The sequence below is a fragment of the Aptenodytes forsteri genome, unplaced genomic scaffold (genome assembly GCF_000699145.1).
Source record: "Aptenodytes forsteri isolate BGI_AS27 unplaced genomic scaffold, ASM69914v1 Scaffold143, whole genome shotgun sequence".
Lineage (NCBI taxonomy): Eukaryota > Metazoa > Chordata > Aves > Sphenisciformes > Spheniscidae > Aptenodytes > Aptenodytes forsteri.
The window spans coordinates 679,985-696,893 of NW_008794951.1; the positions used below are offsets into that span (position 1 = coordinate 679,985).

Sequence of the window (16,909 nt, forward strand, 5' to 3'; positions counted from 1 at the left end):
ACAGGCTATTTTTGTATTCAGTGGCCACAGACAATTTCAGTAAAAGAGATCCATCTCATCTCCGACCTCCTCCCTCCCGTGCCGGGGTGCTGGCACACCAGCTCACGCACCGGCCGCGCCAACAGCGGGGGGAATCCAGCTGATCTCCCTGACAATAACCACAGGACTGAAACCTTTTAGCTTGTTTGTTTTCCACATCGTCCTGCAACCGAGCTTCACCTGGCAAGGCCACAGAGAAACATTTCCAATTAAGCAAAAACTATTTTGCTCGTTTAGCACTGCTCTCCATTTTAAACGAGAAACCCCAGCGGTGCTGGAGAAGGCACTACAAGTCCTGAGCCGGGCAGTGCCCGTTCCCCCGGGAGACAAGAGTTTCCTAAGGGACCGCTGGCCGCCCCATGCTCATTTAGGTGCAGAGCCTCTCTCTGCATCGGCTCTCGTGATACTTTTTAATGAAATACATACAAATAACAATATAACAGACCCACAGCAAAAAACAAGACGCTACCAGGAACGTGCCTGGCTGACCCGGGCGCCAGTGCTAACCAAGGGCTCTTGCTGGGCTACATTTCAGACATGACACTGTCAAAAGCTGACTCAGTTTTCAGGTGCTTTCACAGGTTTTCTTTTCCTCTTTGGCCAAGGGATCAGTATTTAAGAACAGACTTAATTAAACAGTGACTCCTTTTTGCTCTGTAACATCCCTCCTCTCCCCCCAGTAGGTCCTCTGGCCCCGGGCTGCTGCGGTTGGCAGCGTGGCAGCCCACAGGTATGTCAGTCGTGTACTACAGCAGGGGCTGCTGTGGCTCCGTTCACACCGAAATCCTTAATGATGGGGTGGCCGCAGCAGATTTGGCCTTTGCCATCCTCCCACCATCTTCCTCCTCTTTACCCTCTTTGGAGGATTGTGGAATTTGACTAAAACAAAAAAATAAAAGCCTTGGGGGAGGACTGCTCTGCTTTTAAAACTTTTTTTTGTATTTTTTTAATCGCTCCCGTTTCACGTGTTGTGCTTACGCAAGAATGCACGTCACGGACCCCGGAGCAGCGGGTAAAAAAAGACCTTAAATGAAAAATCTGAATAAACCCCCAAACTTAGCTTTTAGTTAAAAAGTGAAAGTTAGAAACCAGCGAGCAGCGTTTGATCGAGATATGAGAGCGGTGGGGGCAAGCAGGGGACACGCAGAAGTTGAAAGGGGGCCATTCTCATCTGACGGTCCCCGCCAAGCTATATATTTATGTCCTTTTAGGGGGAAAAAAAATACCAAAGGAGCTCTTTCTTTTCTAAACTTCTGAATGATCTGTTAGCCAGGTTTGTCGAAGTTTAAATATTTTTGCAATAAACTAGAATAACAAGCACGTCAGTGGTCTCCAATAACTTGGTGGTTTTCCATTTCGGAAGATTTTCTGACAGCACGAAAAGAAACACTCCAGTCAAATACGAGCTGATCTGTATGCTATCGCAATCCCCACTGGAGGCTGCCATGCCATCACTCTGCAATTTGGGATCTGCAGTAGCATAGCATAATTTTACCTGCCCTTTGTGGATGTTTTCTGTCCCCTGCTGTAATACACGTCTTAGCTGGTCTTTTAACTCTTCCAGTACTGCAGCATACACCAAAAGCTTTCCGTGACATGTATTATTTGTACACCTTGAAAGACAGACAATTCTTCTGAGCAGAAAGGCAAATGTCTCTGTAACTGTGGCCCTTCCTCGCTTACCCCTCTAACACCTCTGTGGAGGCGCAGATCTCCACCACCTCTCCCCAAAACCACTTCCCCTGTAGCAATACCACACCCAGGACACAGTTGCTCAGAGCTCTCCTAAATCAGTTTCAGGACAAAACAACTGGGTTTTAACAAACTAAATTTCACACCAGACAGACACGATTTATACAGAAAAGTCTGAATTCTTTCCAAAACTTTTATGAACATTAACTTGCATTTTAGAGCTTGGGGGAGGGGGGGGAGCAGAGTAGGAGGAAACAGTAGGTCAGCTATCTGCAGTATAAACCCCAGTTTTCCAAGCAGCTCTAGTCCAGGACACTTTATGCCCGCAGGCCTGGGTGCCCAGTTTGCCCCAGAGTCAATAAAGGCGCTGGTGAACCTCGTCGTTCTTGCAGGGTAAGCTATTAAGAGCCTGGTCACCACGGATCCCCAGCTTTGTATTTGCTCTAAAGAAGCAGCGAGACTTGCAAGCACTTCAGCTCTCTTGAGGTAGGAGAAAAATGGTGTTTCTGTTAGCCACGCTGCCTCTCCCAGCACGACGTGCCACTCGGCCGCGTCTCTCAGCCTCCCAGAGTGCCCAAATGGCTGAAGCAGAATGGGTGCATGGAGGACAATAAGTAGGACCCTTGAAATGCCAGTGGTTTCTGCAATGACATTTCTACGACCTCTGTTTGGTAAACCAGCATTTTTGGGATGTCAGATTACAGTAATACAGCGTGGTAGCAACAGGCACACGAAGGGAGGCCAGTGACTTGGCACTGTCAAAGAGGAGATCTTTCGTAAGGGTGCTGGCTGGCTGTCCTTGCTGACAGGATCAGAGCTCTTACGGCTCGTGGGACTTACCTGCATGAGCAAAGCCTGCAAGATCAAATCCAGTGTGGGTCACTCAGCGGTACTGCATACTTCCATGATTCGAGTGGCTGTGTGCCACCTTAAAATAAAGGTTGCAGCCAAGCTTTTAAAGTTAAATATGTTATAAACTATACACATATGTGATCCTGAGATAGTGCCTGTAACAAGTCCCAAGGTAGATAAGCTTCCTGAACCCAGAGGTCCTCACGCCACGTAAGCGCATTGTTGTTTTATTTTGGCAGGCCTGCTAGCCTCTCTCGGAGCACGCTGCACTTCCTAATTCTCTTTTTTTTGGGGGGGTGGGTCTAGTGAAACAATCAGTTTGATGACTGCTACCAGCAATTCCAATAGCATTTCTTCTGCAGTTCAGATGAAAGCATTCTTGATCCTTTGCCAGTTCTCCCAAGACTTGCAGAAACAGGCTCACAGCTTCCCGTTCTATTTTTTGGCCAGCCAAGAGCTGTGTGCCTGCAGCCTCCTGCTAGAGGAGCAGCTGTGCTGTGCTGTGCCGAAGACACTCCTCAAGATAGGGAAGAAAACACCAGTAGGAATCAGACAGAAAGGCGACAAGTATGAGCCACAATGGAGAGAAGAAGCTTAATACGACGACCGTCGTCCAGAGGGTCAAAGACGGTGCATTCCAGTCCCATTGGTACATAGTCGTGTTTTGAGTTTCTGACAGCATCAGCTCAGAGTCAGACCTTTTAAACCCAGGGGAAAAATATTTTCCAAAATTCTCTTTGCTTAAGCACTATATATTCAAAAAGTTCTTTTTATTGTTTCAGTATTTTAGCCCTTAGTTGATTAGTCACCAATACCTGTCAGATGCTCGCTGCCATAAAAGCACTCTGAGCACCCGCAGTATTGGTAGGAATATCAAAAAATAGCTTTAGCAACTAGGGATTATGCAACAGAGGGAGAAGGCAGGACTAACTAGATTAATGCAACATGTAGTGGATTTGTTAACATGTGTGTATGACTCGTCACAGAATCATGCCAGAAAATGGTACCACGTAGCTTACTGGTAAGGGCAGTAGAAAGGGTAATGCATTACTTTAATCATCAGTGAACCACTCACTCATTCAACATACTATGTCCAGCTGAAGTCAAAGGTTTCTATTAAAAATGTCATTCCTCTAGAGACTGTAAGCACCTTTCAACTCTCTCTGCCTTTGAACTCTACTGTGATAGCTGCTTCATTAACATTGTGGTTCCAGTGCAAAAAAAATAATCCTCCAGATCCCAAATCTTCTTCCTTTAGACTTTTGATTGCCTCTCATCTGTCCATTCCTGCTTAGTGTTCTGTAAAGCTTGAGTCTTCTGTTCATCTACCTGGACGTAGTCCACTCTCTGCTCCTCAGAGAGAAAAGGTTTCTGTGGGAGAGAAAAGAAAAAAACAACATATTAATTTTAGGGTTGAAAAGGGATGCTAGTGAAACTTGGCTTGATTTTCTGTTTTCGCTTTCCCTTGTTCCTTGATTGCTTCACTTCACCTTGAAGCTCACAGTGACATCAACTGACAAAAGCATTGCTTTACAGCCTGCTTTAGCTATAATTATCCATCTGTCACCCTGTCACTCAGCCCAGCACAGTGAGCGAGGGAAACGTGCTGTTCCGGCTATTTCCATGCAGATAATCATTCCCTTCTCATCCAAGTCATCCTGCTGCAGGGATAACCTAACTGCATTTTAACTAAAGGAAGGGTCTAAATTTAAGAAAGCTTAGGAGTCTTGAGTCTGTTGCATCCAGGAATATTAGCTGATGGGGAAAATGATACACAGGACATAAAGTGGCCCAAACTGACAACAGTTCGTTGCTCTGCAATGGTACCTACCCACCGCCTGGGCAGGTTATAAGCTCTTTGGAACAAGGAATGGGTTTTCTCAGCATTGCTAAGGAAATTGAAATGCTTTCGGTAATGCAAGAATAAAGATGCACATTTTGCCACGTTACAAGAGATGGTACAGTTTTACCCCGTGAATTTATCACGGGCTGTAAACTTGTTACCGCAAAGAGATTTGGGGGAAAACTAGCAGGAAAGGGTTTGTGGAGACTTGATGAAAATGAAAGAACATGCAGAGATCCTGCAAGCACCAACAAGCTTGCTCACAAGCCCTCATGGCTGCACATCCCAGCGCAGTCTCATGCCCTCTGCCGAGCTCGTGTTAATGGCAACCCTATGAGTCACGCTGAGGACACCCTGTCATCACCCTTATAGTGCTTTTATTACATTAATCTTGAGCCTGCCACAAATGCAGTCAGCTGGAAACATGACTGGCTTCACGATGATACTTAGGGCACCTAGCAGAGCCTGACTCTTGGTCTTGTTTTCCTCCCAGCAAACAAAAAGATAGGAGGCTGTGGGGTTTTGCAAATGACTCATACCTTCTGTACAGGGGATGGGGAAGCAGAATTAAAATCCAATGCTAAGTAATCAAGGTTAGATTTCCTTGTCCATGGAAAAGCACCACTGTATGGAGATGTTGCCTGTCTGTGTTCCTGTCGGGAAAGAAGAGAAACTTTTAACGCTCTTAAAACATGATCCCAAAAGGAAGCAGGACTATAACTGTAAGGTGGGAGACTTGTCTGGCAGAACGCGTGTGAGGGTCAGCACCCGCATAATTTTCTATGCCATGGGTGCATTTGGTGACTAACGACAGGATAACACTGATTAATTGCAGGATGGCATAAAGAAACAGAGCGCCTTTTTCTCCTGGTAATTATGGCAAAACAAGCAAACCGGGCTGACTTTCATTCGATGCTATCAGGAAGGAATTGCGCCCAGCTTCTCGTTGAGAACGTTTGGAAGGCTCAGATTTGCAGGGGTGCCCTCGTAACCATCATTGTTCCGTGAGTTTGAAGAAATGGTGATACTTCTGTTCAAATCTAGCAACTGAAAATTAATCTCAGGAAAATCACAGATGACCATAAACGTATGGAAGGTTTTATTTGACTAGAAAAATCAAATGGGGAGTAGTTACAACTGTAACCGCCCTCCTGAGCGGATTTTGATCTAGTAGAGATGTGGGTTAAAATTTGAGACTATGCTTCATGGAGATTGTGGTCAGTTTTGCAATATATTTCTATAGCCGCTGCCGTTTGGCTTTGGCTATGGAGCCAAATCTGTAGACATTGGCTCAGATCAAGGGATTTGAGATCCATTGCCACCTAAAATTCAAAGGAAACTGAGATTCTGGTGTTTTGCAAGATATGGCTAAAGAGTGAATGAAGAAAAGGAAGCCACAAAGCCAGATGTTCTTCTTTCATGGGATGGGAAGTGGGTTAGTGCCACCAGCCAAAGCAGAAGCAATAAGAGACTTTAATGGGAGTTCTGTTTCTGCACAATATTTGGTGTGTTTCTTTAGGAAGTGCACTAACGGCTTTCTGTCATTTCCTAGGAGATTTTGCAGGGCACACTTTTAAAAGGTGAAAAGATTTAATTTTCCTTTGCCTTAATGAGTTCTCATGTAAATATGGCTGATCCCTGTGATCTCTTGGAACTGCTCAGCAACATTCGTGGGCGAACAGCTGAGTTCTGCAGAGCAGAAGAAGGGCTTCCCTTATCTCTCTGTAAATTGGTCCCAGTGTCTTTGGTTTAAAACCGTTTCATCATTTTTTTTAAAAAACAGAAGGCAAAGGACAAACCTCCTCAACATTTTTTCTTAGAAAACAAACTTCTGCATTCTCCATCAATGTGACAGAGCAGAATAAAGCAAAGGATGGCTGTGTGAAAATGAAGATTACCATATGAATGTAACTTTCTTCCTCTTCTCCGGAAACTGAATTGGCAAATATTCTTGCTGAATTAATACCGTCTCTTTCTGGTGAGATAAAGCTCATTCGATTGCTATGAAGAAAAACACAGGAGAGGTTAAGGAAGCATCTTACAGATGCTCTGAAATGAAGCCAAAGCCTGACACAGTCCATATGGTGAATAAACTCACAGTAACGCTGCAGCTTTTATGGAGAGGATGTCCAAAACCACTCTTTAGTTCTAGAAAAAGCGTGCTATATTGCTATGAGTGTTTTTGTTGGGTTTTTTCTTTCTCTGGGATTTATGAAAGTTTGCCATCTCTGGTATGACAGAAAGCATAAACCATTGGAGCAATTCTCCAACAAGGGGCACAGAGACAGATATTCATCCGGGTAATATGTGCTGATAGGGCAGTTACTTAGTTGTGTGGGTATCCACATTTTGGAGATTGATGCGAATTAATCGGCTACTGGAGGTGCATGCAGCGGAACTTGCCTGGCTTTGAACACAGTGCAAACACATGCTACCTGTGCTATGGAGATGGCTGTGACTCAGCCCTCGTACAAGGAAATCTCTACCACTAACATAACTGTCAGGTATATCATGAGTAAATTATTGCAGGCCAGCACAATGGGGCTAGTTATTAGGAAATTAGATGGCCGCTTTGTGCGGCATGAACAGTATAATTCCTTTTGCTTTATTAGTTCCGGGCATACTTCTTTTTTAGTTTTGTTAATGTAAGACATGCGAACTCCCTTGTTATCCTTCAGGACTCTGCACTGTGTCAGCACTAATTAACCACAGCGCTCTGGCAGGGACGCTTGGGAGGCAGGCTACTGGGGTTTCCCTAACAGGCAGCACGCGGCAGGCAGCGCTGAAGGGCTTAACCGGCTTTGGACTGTACGGCTGAAAGAGGGGTCTGCAACTGAGAAACTGCCCATCTCGTGTCCCTTTTGCCCTCCAAATGATTACCTGAGACGGGGGAGTGGAAGTGTCCTGTCTGGCAATGATACTAGTGAAAAAAACACATTTTCCGGAGTGCCCGGGGTACGCAGAGGAGGTTGGTGGGAATTCCTGGCTTTTGCACGCACACTTCAGCACAGCTGGCTCTCCTGTCAGCCTTTCCCCGTAGCGCCGAGATCCTCCCAGCCAGCAGGCTGCAGTCCTCCCCTGCTCAAGAGTTCCCTGAAGATGAGTCTTTCACTGCCCTTGGAGCCCAACAGTATCACCTGTTCACACTACCTGGGCTTTGGGACCAAAAGCCTTTGTTTTACCCCACAACTAATTTCCAGTGACAAAAGGTCACACCAACAGATCCAGTCTGAATTGCTGCGTGGCAGTGCGGAAGCCTACACCCACGCTACAAGTCAGGCAGATCTTTATCTTATCTGGTTCTCCTTTGCAATATTGATTTTCAGGAACAAAAATGGCTCTATCACTTTGAAAAAAATAATTAAGGCATGTGCAGCTTTTAGCCATTGCAGCAGTCACACCAGAGTGCAGACCAGCTCCAGCCTTTTCAAAAAGGGCCTTCAAAATAGACTGAGCATCACTGCGTGATGCTGAACACACTGGAGCTGCCCATCGTGAAAGGGAGCCTTGCTTTTTAGAGACAGCAAAAGCCTGGGGGATGCTGGAAGGAGCCCTGGGAAATTTTTGTTTGTGGACTTTGCCAGGAAACTGTTTCTTGTGGGATGTGATAAGTTATTTTTAACTCCATTCCACAATGTTAATGCTTAAAAGATTGGAACGGCAGGTTTCTTGTTGACTTACTAAGGCACAGTCCACATCCTGGTCACGGCAGCATGCTCCCGGATTGTGGAGAGGTTCCTCAAGTCCAGAGGAGGTGGCCGTGCTGCAAGTAGATACAAAAGGAACTACATTTCCAATAGCAGAGCTAATGAAAAGTACAGACTGTTTAGAAAAAATGAAGCTTTATATTAACAGCAAGAAACTAACAGAGTATTTCACAGAACATAACTGATATAACCAAGGCAGAAACCGGTAACAAATGACCACTTCAGTCAGCGCTGGAAAGCAAAGTCCCTCATTTACCCTAAAATAACAGAATAAATACAATGGGCATAAGGAGAGCAAATGCCCCACAAGATCCACGTGCTTGTCTCAGATCTGCTCTGCATATGCTGCCTTCAAGAGGAGAGGCCAGTTCAGCCTACAGGTCAAACCAGGTTTTGGGCTCTCTTCTAAACAAAAAGGTCCTACATGTGGAGATCAAGATCATTCCTCTCACCAGTCCATGTACATTTTCTACCCCGTTCTCATAAAACCCCTAAGAAAGGACCTGAGCTTGCTTCACTTCCTGGCAATGGTCTAAGTTTCTGTCTGCACTTCACAGTAGCATTTCCTGAACCAATTTCTGAGTAGCCCTGTGGCTCTGCAGCCCAAAGAGCTTTAACGTAGGCTAGGCTTAGGCAATTTCTCCACTGCAAAGCTGAATTTTGTCCCCAGTATAAGCTCTGGAAGTGCAACCCAGATTTTGGAGATGCCATGAAAAGCAGGAGTGGAAAATTACCATCAGTAAAAGCATCTGCAGGAAATTCCTAATTAAACCAAGACAGCTGCGCCTACCCAACAGAGGTTTAACCAACAGCCCACACATCAAGTTTGAGTATTTGAGTGTTTGGATGTCCTGTTCCTGGAAGGTCAGGGAGCTGGTGAGACAGCAGTACACGTACTTCAGAGCTGCAGGATTTAGTCTGCTGTCTCTCCAAGGCTACGTCCATTTGGTGATTTGCAGTCAGAGTGGATCTGAAGCCATGCACCATGCTAATGCAGCCACCCGGTCTCCGACTGCAAAAGTAGGCACGGACGCTCTTCCTCTGCTCACAAACCACCCTGTGGACGCATCCTACGTTACAGTACTATAAACCACTTATACAGCAATTCAATCCCTCTTCTAGAGCAGGAAGCACTTTAAAAATGTACCAAGGACACTATCAGAGGTCACCCATGTCCCCGCTATCAGGACCCCCTGGCTGCCGATTGCATTTTAGGTCTGGGCTTACATTTCCTACGAGGCTTGAGGTCTCGGTTCACCGGAGGGGGCTCCAGGTCTGAGGGAAGCTCAGGTAATGGGCTGGTGAGTTTTTCAGTGCTGACGACAGGGAAGGTAAACGTGGCTGAGCCGGGGCTCATGGGGATGTAGCCGTCGGGTGAACAGTCGGAGCCAGGTGCAGAGGGAGAGGTGCTGGGGCGCATGGGCACGTAGCTGTCCTCCGTGCTGTCCGAAGCAGTCGAGTAGAGCGGGGAGAACCGACAGGGCTTCAGAAGCAAAGGAGGAAAAGAAAGAAATGGATCCATAAATGAATAGCTAACCCCCTGCAAGCCAGGAGGTGCTGTGAGATGGCAACAGATCTGAGCCGAGCTCCAGGCCAGGAGAGTCCTGACGTGACCTGAGAGGCGCAAGCTGGAAAGACACAAGACAAACGCATGAGTTCAGAAGCACACTCCAGCTTTGGAGAGGACCACTTCTGAGCTTTGCAAGTCACTGCTGGAAACGAGGACCAAACTTATTGGTCACTTAAGTAGGTTAAATCCTCCGACTTCAGTGAGGCTGTGCTTGACTCTCCCAGCAGTAATTCTGACCTATAAAACGAAGGAGGGTCCTTCATACAAAAACCACATCTGAAAGGAGAACATCTGATGAACTAGGTTTTTGCAAATGTGGAAGCTGAGAGAGCAGACACACAGACATACAAGTTACTTCTGATAGCTGAGAATAAACACTAGAAATGCATTTCATGCAGGTTAGAGCTGGCTGAGTGGTGAGAGGGATTGATTACAAGCCTTGCAAGCTTTCAATGGGGAGAAAAATATAAGTCGCCCACCACCAGAACTTACATACAAGCAGCAAAGGATCTCCCACACAGCAGACAGTGTCCAGCGCCAGCCAGAAGACTGGCTATGTGATGTGTGATGATACAACCATGTCTGTCAAAGGCAGAGTCAGGAAGCTTTGGACTGACAGAGCCCTGAATCACAGGCGCTTTGAGAGCAAACTCTTTTCTATGTCCTAAAGAGGGGATATCCCTCAGGATCATGAAGTGATAGGCTTCTTTAGATCCTTTTTTCAAGAGATAAGCAGTTTTCTCAGGTGCTTTGTCAACAGTTTAATTCTCGAGGCTACTGGTATCCTTTTTCACAACAGACCTGGCTTCACCTACTTTAAAAACAGAGTGCTCAGTGTGGTGGCCTCCCCCTCCCTCAAAGGCTTCCTGCAGCCGCAAAGAAGCAGCATAGAAGATGCCCAAAGCCAAGTACTTCTTCCATTTTTTTTTAATTCTTCTGCTGAACACAGGAGAGGAATGATTGAATATCAGGATGTGAAATGATTCACTTTCTGAAGTTTGTCATGTGCCAGTGTTTTAAATTTATGCAAGCAGAGTACTTACCAAATTCAAGCTAAGCCTCTTATCCCGACTTCTTAAGGAACTGCCTTCCATGTCTGCTGCAAGGGAAAAGAGTGATTAAAAATGTGATAAGGCAGTACAACCTTACGGAGATAATTCTGGAGTAAAGCATATGGCTCTAAAATAATTACAGCTTTATAAAGATTCCATAACTCCTAGTATTTATCCTAAATGAGGAAATCCAACGACACTTAAGACCAGAACCAACTCAGTAGCATTTCAAGAGCTATTACATCTATTTTAAGTATGATGAAACCAAGGAACACATTCATGTATAATCCAGCTGTAGCTTGTGCTTCCTGTAACACAAGCAGTTGGGGAGAAAGACTGGGGTGGTGTAGAGAGCAAGCAACCAAGCAAAAATTTAAACCCAGCTCCTGCTCTAGTCCCGCTCTATTTTCCCCGTCTGTCAAACTGGGGAAATTATATGAAAAGGGATTGTAGGAAATATTAATCCATTATTGTTTGGGAAGTTATTTGGGAGCCTCGTATGTAAGGTGCCAGGGAAGCACATGTTATTGTACAGAGGGTGCATGGCAGAGCTTAATGGTAGGAGAGAAATGCTTTTCTTTGTCACCCAGAAAAGCTGATGTGGTGCAAGTGGCTCAAGCTGATGGGGAACAAACAGCCAGAAAAAAAAAAGTCACCAGTCACAGTGTCCCCCTTGTGCAGGATGGTCTTTGTCTTGGTGCAGGTCAATTTTACTTTTGAAGCAAAAGGCAAAAAAAAATTGAAATCCAGCATTCAGTGCATAGAAGATTAGCAGCGGGAGATGCTTACAGCTACCATTCTTTTCTGGAAAATTATTTTCTGTGCAGAAAATGGCTTTTCTGTGGGAATGCCTTAAAACCCTGCAACCATGTTAATCCAGTCCCCGCTCTTACAGCGGAGATGTCAATACTGCACTGCAAGTGGGGGTCTCTGTGGTGGTACCAGCATAAAAGGCAAAAGCGCTAAACAAGAACAAAGCAATACTGTTAGCGCGTGTATATATTCCGATAGACACAGTCGCTGTCCTGGGACACCTACATTTACTTATTATTTTGGCAAAAAGATATTCAGGCACAACACTCCAGCAGATGCCAGGATACAGGTGCCTTACACACGTACAGCTCGTTCCCCTTCGTGGCACTGCAACCAGCATACGCTGCCTTTGCACTGGGTTAACTACATCTGTTCAGCTTTTACAGGTTGCCAAGGGCAAAAAATGAAGTAAATAACTCGAGTGGGCTCACTTTGGGAGCTGGTTAGGAACAGCTGCTTTCTCCCTGTTTCTTTTTCCAATCTTTCTTGTTAAACACGTTTTAATTCAGAGTTTAACCTTTCAGTTTCAGCTGCACTTAGGGTAGGAAAAAATAGCAGCACTTATTAATTCATTGCTGCCCCCTGTCAGGCAGAGATAACCTTGCAGCACAGTAGCAGAACATGACATTTGGCCACTTAATCCTCTTAAAAACATTTTGTCATAAATTGAGTTGGAGGAACATTAACTGTCTCAAGCACGGTGGCATCGTTAGAGCAGCACACGTGCAGAAGCAAGAGCAGCACCTTTCAGGGAGCAACCGAATGTAACTGATAATTAAGAATACCAGTTCCACTGATGGGTGTTTCTTCAGAAACCTTCCAAGAATTGTTTGTACACTGATAAACAGGCTGGACAGAGGTCTCCTTGCTTTAGCTTCTGAGCTTTAAGAGCAAGATATAACGGCCCCAAACACTGGTTGGTCATTCAAACTGCAGGAGTCTAAAGGTCGCTCGTCCTTAAAAACCTACTTTTTCTTCCTCAAAAAAAATGATGCATCACTGCAAAATACTTGATGATTTCCAGCCAGGTATTTCAGCTGCATCCCTCTGTTCTGTGGCTCCACAAAATAAGATTTTCTCATACTGCGTATGCTGGTTTTTGACACCTTAATGTTCTGGGGTTTTGACTGTTATTTTTGTGACGATGGTGTTTCAAGAACAAGTGGAAAAGTCACCTCAGCTCAGAGCAGAGCTTGCTTTGCAGCAGAGCCTTGCTCTGCAGCAGGTTTTCAGGCTACCCTGACTGAAGTGCAAGGTCAGAGTGGGATTTGCTCAAGGACGGAGTCCCTGGTTCAACTAGGATTACATCCCATCCCCAGCGTCTCCCTGGCTTCCCGTTCTTTACTCTAAGCTGCGAAAAGACATGCTGCTGTTATGGAAAGGACTGGATGTAGCAAAGCAGCACAGCTACAAAGGCATTTCCCATGTGCAAGCCCACATTTTGACCTGCATAACTAAAGAGTTTGGCATTGCCTGATTCAGCGGCTGGCTTTTCATTTTTGTTTTTCTACTGCTTTCTTTTTTGGAGAGGGAGCGGGCATGGAAAACTAGCAATTCATGAGGCACCCTGAAGAGATCACAGCCAAATCGCTGCCCATGTGTACACACTGAGGGGCTTTTACAGAGCAGGAGATGAATGTGAGGGACAGGTCTGAATCCTGCTCGCTAACTAATTTGAAACAAACATTTCAGGCTGCTTTGGGGGGTGTATGATTTCGCAGGGGGGAGGACAGGGAGGCACAACTGGAGGTGGGCACCCGCTCTGCACTGGTGTGCAGCTCCATCCCTCACACCTGCCCTGCTTTGCTGGCTCTTGGAAATGCACTCACCTTTCCAGTTCCTCACGTTGTCTAAGCTGGACAAGGAGATCCTCCTGGGCACCAGAGCGACCTGAGCCCGGCAGAGCCCTGCGTGCCCGTTCTGGAGGGCCCCACCGCCCACCTCATCCCCTCTCCTGTCTGAGAAGTGGGTTGGCTTGGGCGGCCGCGGTGGGGGTGTGTTGGACAGGATGTCCAGCTGGGTTACACCGTAGGGCAGCACGTTTTGGCTCTTGTCGATCTGAAAGGTTGGTGTCAGCGGTGTCCCCAGCAGTGGAGAAGAGGAGGAAAAGTCACTGGGTGGCCCGTTAATGTCTATGGTCCTGGACACAGTGCTGGGGTTTGCCAACGGGGCCCCATCCTGGTGCACAGTACCAGCGCTGGACGGCTGTACAAGGTACAAGGAGGGCTGGGACTGCAAGGAGTCGACAAAAACATCGTCTGATGAGGTTTGCTCCAGAGATCTGTCCGAATTCGACCAGCTGTCACACCTGCACAGAGACAGAGGTCAGGACCTGCGCTTTCCTTTTCTGCTGGTTGCAACTGAGCAAGCGCACAGCAAAAAACCCCAACCCCACAGTTTGGGACAAAATCTGTCCCTTCCCTATGGCTGTAGGTGCCCCCTGAGCTGGGCTGGGGGATTGGGCACTTTGTGGAGCACCCTGGGCAGCAGCAGGTAGAAAGGGCGTCTGGAGGAAGGCCGTATGTGAGGTCCCCAGCCACTCACTGTGGAAAGGGACAGGACCAACATACAACACTCGACCGCTAATCTGCGCTATGAAAAGCCTCCTGCAAATTAGATTAAGCTGATGGTCCCCTGTTGTGCTTGGGAGCCTACCCTGAGCAGTAGGGCTCAAGGACAAGTTTGCCCCAGTTTCCCAGGGCATCACTGGGCAGGCAGAGGGTGGCTCCAGCCCGATGCATCTGGCAGACCCCACACCTACCTGTTGTGGCTGAGCTTGCCCGACTCGCAGTTGGAGAGGAAGAGGTAGTCAGGGAGGAAGACCGACTCCGACTCGCTGGGGGTCTCCTCTGCGGCAGATGCGTCAGCAGCAGCGTGATCGACCGAGAAGGAGGGATCTGCGATGCGGGAGGCGTGGGTGGAGGCGGCCGGCGATGGCTGCGGGGACGAGGTCGTGTGAGACAGGCTCTCCACTGAACCTGCAATGGGAACGGACGGCCCCAGCTGAGGAATGGCTCTGACTCACCCTGGCCCACTGCCTCTCCTGGCCATTGCCACCTTGCTTTTGCACCAGGGATGTTTTACCCCAGAGCAGCAACGGGTCAAGGCAAAAACTGATTCTGGGGAGAGGGGAGCCTGATTTTGCAGCTGTCCCCCTGCCCAGGCTTGGTCTGGCATCCCCCCTCCTGCAGGGCTGTAGCATCCCTCCTGCAGACAGCAATGAAGATAGCCTCTGCTGAGGAAAGTGCTGAGGCAGAGCAGTCTGTTTTATCAAGTATTTTTTAGGACCTAACACAAATAATTAAGTATTAATCTCCGACACTTCAAATTAACGGCAACAAGGAAAGGGAATGATTTCTTCCCACTTTCTAGATCTCAGTGGACAAAACTGAGCTTTGCGGCTTATGGAGTAGCTGGATTTGTTGCACCTCTGAACTTGTCTGCAAACTCCTTACGCCTCTCTAGGCTGGACATCAAAGCCACGAGAGCTGTGGTGTAGCTGTTATTGCCCAGCTAGAGGCTTGTTGGCTCTGCTGAGAAAAGGGACACTACTTTTCTGGAGGCCACAAGACACAGGGGAGCCTGTGCTCAGTGACACCTTCCCTGCTCAGCGACACCTTCCTTGCTCCCTCCTTCCCCGGGCATAACACTCCAGTCCTGCTGCAGCACAGAAAGGGATGGAGGTGGGGAGAGGAGCAGGTTTGGGCTGCAGGCAGCAGGGCTGGCCCAGGCTGCACAGAGCTGGCCACCTGCTCAGCTCCGGGTTGACCTCCGACCACCGAGGCCACCCTTCACTGGCAGCATACGGCCGAGGCACTCATACCCATCTGGCCCGAGCATTACTGGGCAGCAGAGACAAGTCTAGTCCTGTTGCTCTCCCAGCCTCCATCCCCGCTAGAGAGCCAGGGACGCTGGGCAGGAGGGATGAAGGAGTGATGGGTGAACCATACAGAGTTAAGGCTAAGCACAGCCTCTGGCCCAGCTCTTGGAGCATTTTGACTCAAAAAATCGAGACCTCAGTGCAAGTCGGACCTCCCACCGTGGGCAGCTGTGGACAGGGAAGGGCCTGCTCTCCAAAGGCATCTGCTCCTAGCAGCAAGCTCAGCCAGTGGCACCAGGAGCACGAGCCCTCAATTAGAGAATATGATTTTTCTAATGACGTTTCAGGTTGCTGCGTGGTGGTTCCCTCACCAGGGCTGTGCGGGGACCAGGCAGTGCTCACTGGGTGCCCCAGCTGTCCCCGACACCTGCGGGGCTCGGCAGTGGGCACCCATCTCTCTGGCTGAAGCACAGACACCGCCTGAGTCAAAGCTGCAAAACCTTTCTTCAAAATGAAAAACTCCGCAGCAAAAACAAATACAAGAAACCAGCGACTGCTGATAAAACCAAACCAAGCATAAACATTCCTTCAAAGCATAGCAAGAAGGCAGATTTCTCTAACACTGAAATCCAGAATTTACTGGAAATGCTGAGAACCAGCCCCTGACCATCTGCATACATGCGGCGGGCCAGATCCTGCACTGTGTGGTGAGGTCCTGAGATCCTCCAGCAGGTTCTACCTAGTCCTCAGCTCAACACAGCAACAAGCTTTGGCACTTTACTGGGTTGTTATAGTCTCTTCTCAACCCTGGGAGGTGCTAGGTGTATGCGCAAGCAGGTCAGGAGGGACCGAAAGGGCTGCCAAGACATGGGTGGTTAGACAGCAACATCACTGAACAAACAAAACCCTCTAGTGACCCAGACTTCCACACCAGCCACAGCGGGCTTCACCCTGTCACCTTTCTGATGTCAGTCAGAAGAGTGAAACAGCTGATCTTCTCTCCCTGCGTTACCCCACACCTCATCCCTTTGAATTGGGGAGGGAGCTGCCTCTTCCCTTCCCATCTACCAGTATTGACTCACTGCTGCTTCCTCCTGTTAGCTTTGGAGGTCTGATGCAGTGGACCCCAGATCAGCAAAGCACATACTTAAATTCGAGCTTACACAAAGCATTTGCTTAATTTTGAGCAGGTGCTTATAGCAGCAGGATTTCAGCAGTGAGCATCTGGAAGGAATGGCTTTTACAGGGTTTCACATTTGCAAAGCAGAGCTGAGGGCTGCAGCCTTCCCATCTGAAAAAATAACTTTTCTCTTGTTCATTGTGCTGGCTCAGACAGTAACTCTGCTTTCAAATCTTGGACTCGGAGAGCTGTCTTGCAAGCTGAGGATGATCAAATATGCACCAGGCTAACTCCATAGGGATCTCAGAAAAGCATGTTCACATCACCATCTGACCACATTTTTTAAAAAAAAAAAACACACAACAACTAAAACCTGCCACAATGCGTAAGAAAAATTAATG

The 16,909-nt window shown here is 47.5% G+C and overlaps 1 protein-coding gene across 4 annotated transcripts in view; it reads right to left on the reverse strand.

The window, feature by feature from the left end:
* Positions 1-992: 992 nt before the first annotated feature.
* The window catches only part of GAB3 (GRB2 associated binding protein 3), a 68,759-nt gene continuing 52,842 nt past the window's right edge, over positions 993-16,909 (reverse strand). For 2 of the 4 annotated variants that reach the window (XM_009275288.2, XM_019471045.1), the window contains 8 exons: positions 14,330-14,546; positions 13,398-13,876; positions 10,747-10,802; positions 9,361-9,616; positions 8,108-8,189; positions 6,325-6,427; positions 4,966-5,079; positions 993-3,954 (listed from right to left, as the gene is read on the reverse strand). In XM_009275288.2, coding sequence (XP_009273563.1) covers positions 3,838-3,954; positions 4,966-5,079; positions 6,325-6,427; positions 8,108-8,189; positions 9,361-9,616; positions 10,747-10,802; positions 13,398-13,876; positions 14,330-14,546 — 1,424 coding nt within the window. In that variant the 3' untranslated portion in view covers positions 993-3,837. The remainder of the gene's footprint in view (positions 3,955-4,965; positions 5,080-6,324; positions 6,428-8,107; positions 8,190-9,360; positions 9,617-10,746; positions 10,803-13,397; positions 13,877-14,329; positions 14,547-16,909) is intronic. The other 2 variants (XM_019471046.1, XM_009275289.2) reach the window with 2 other exon arrangements.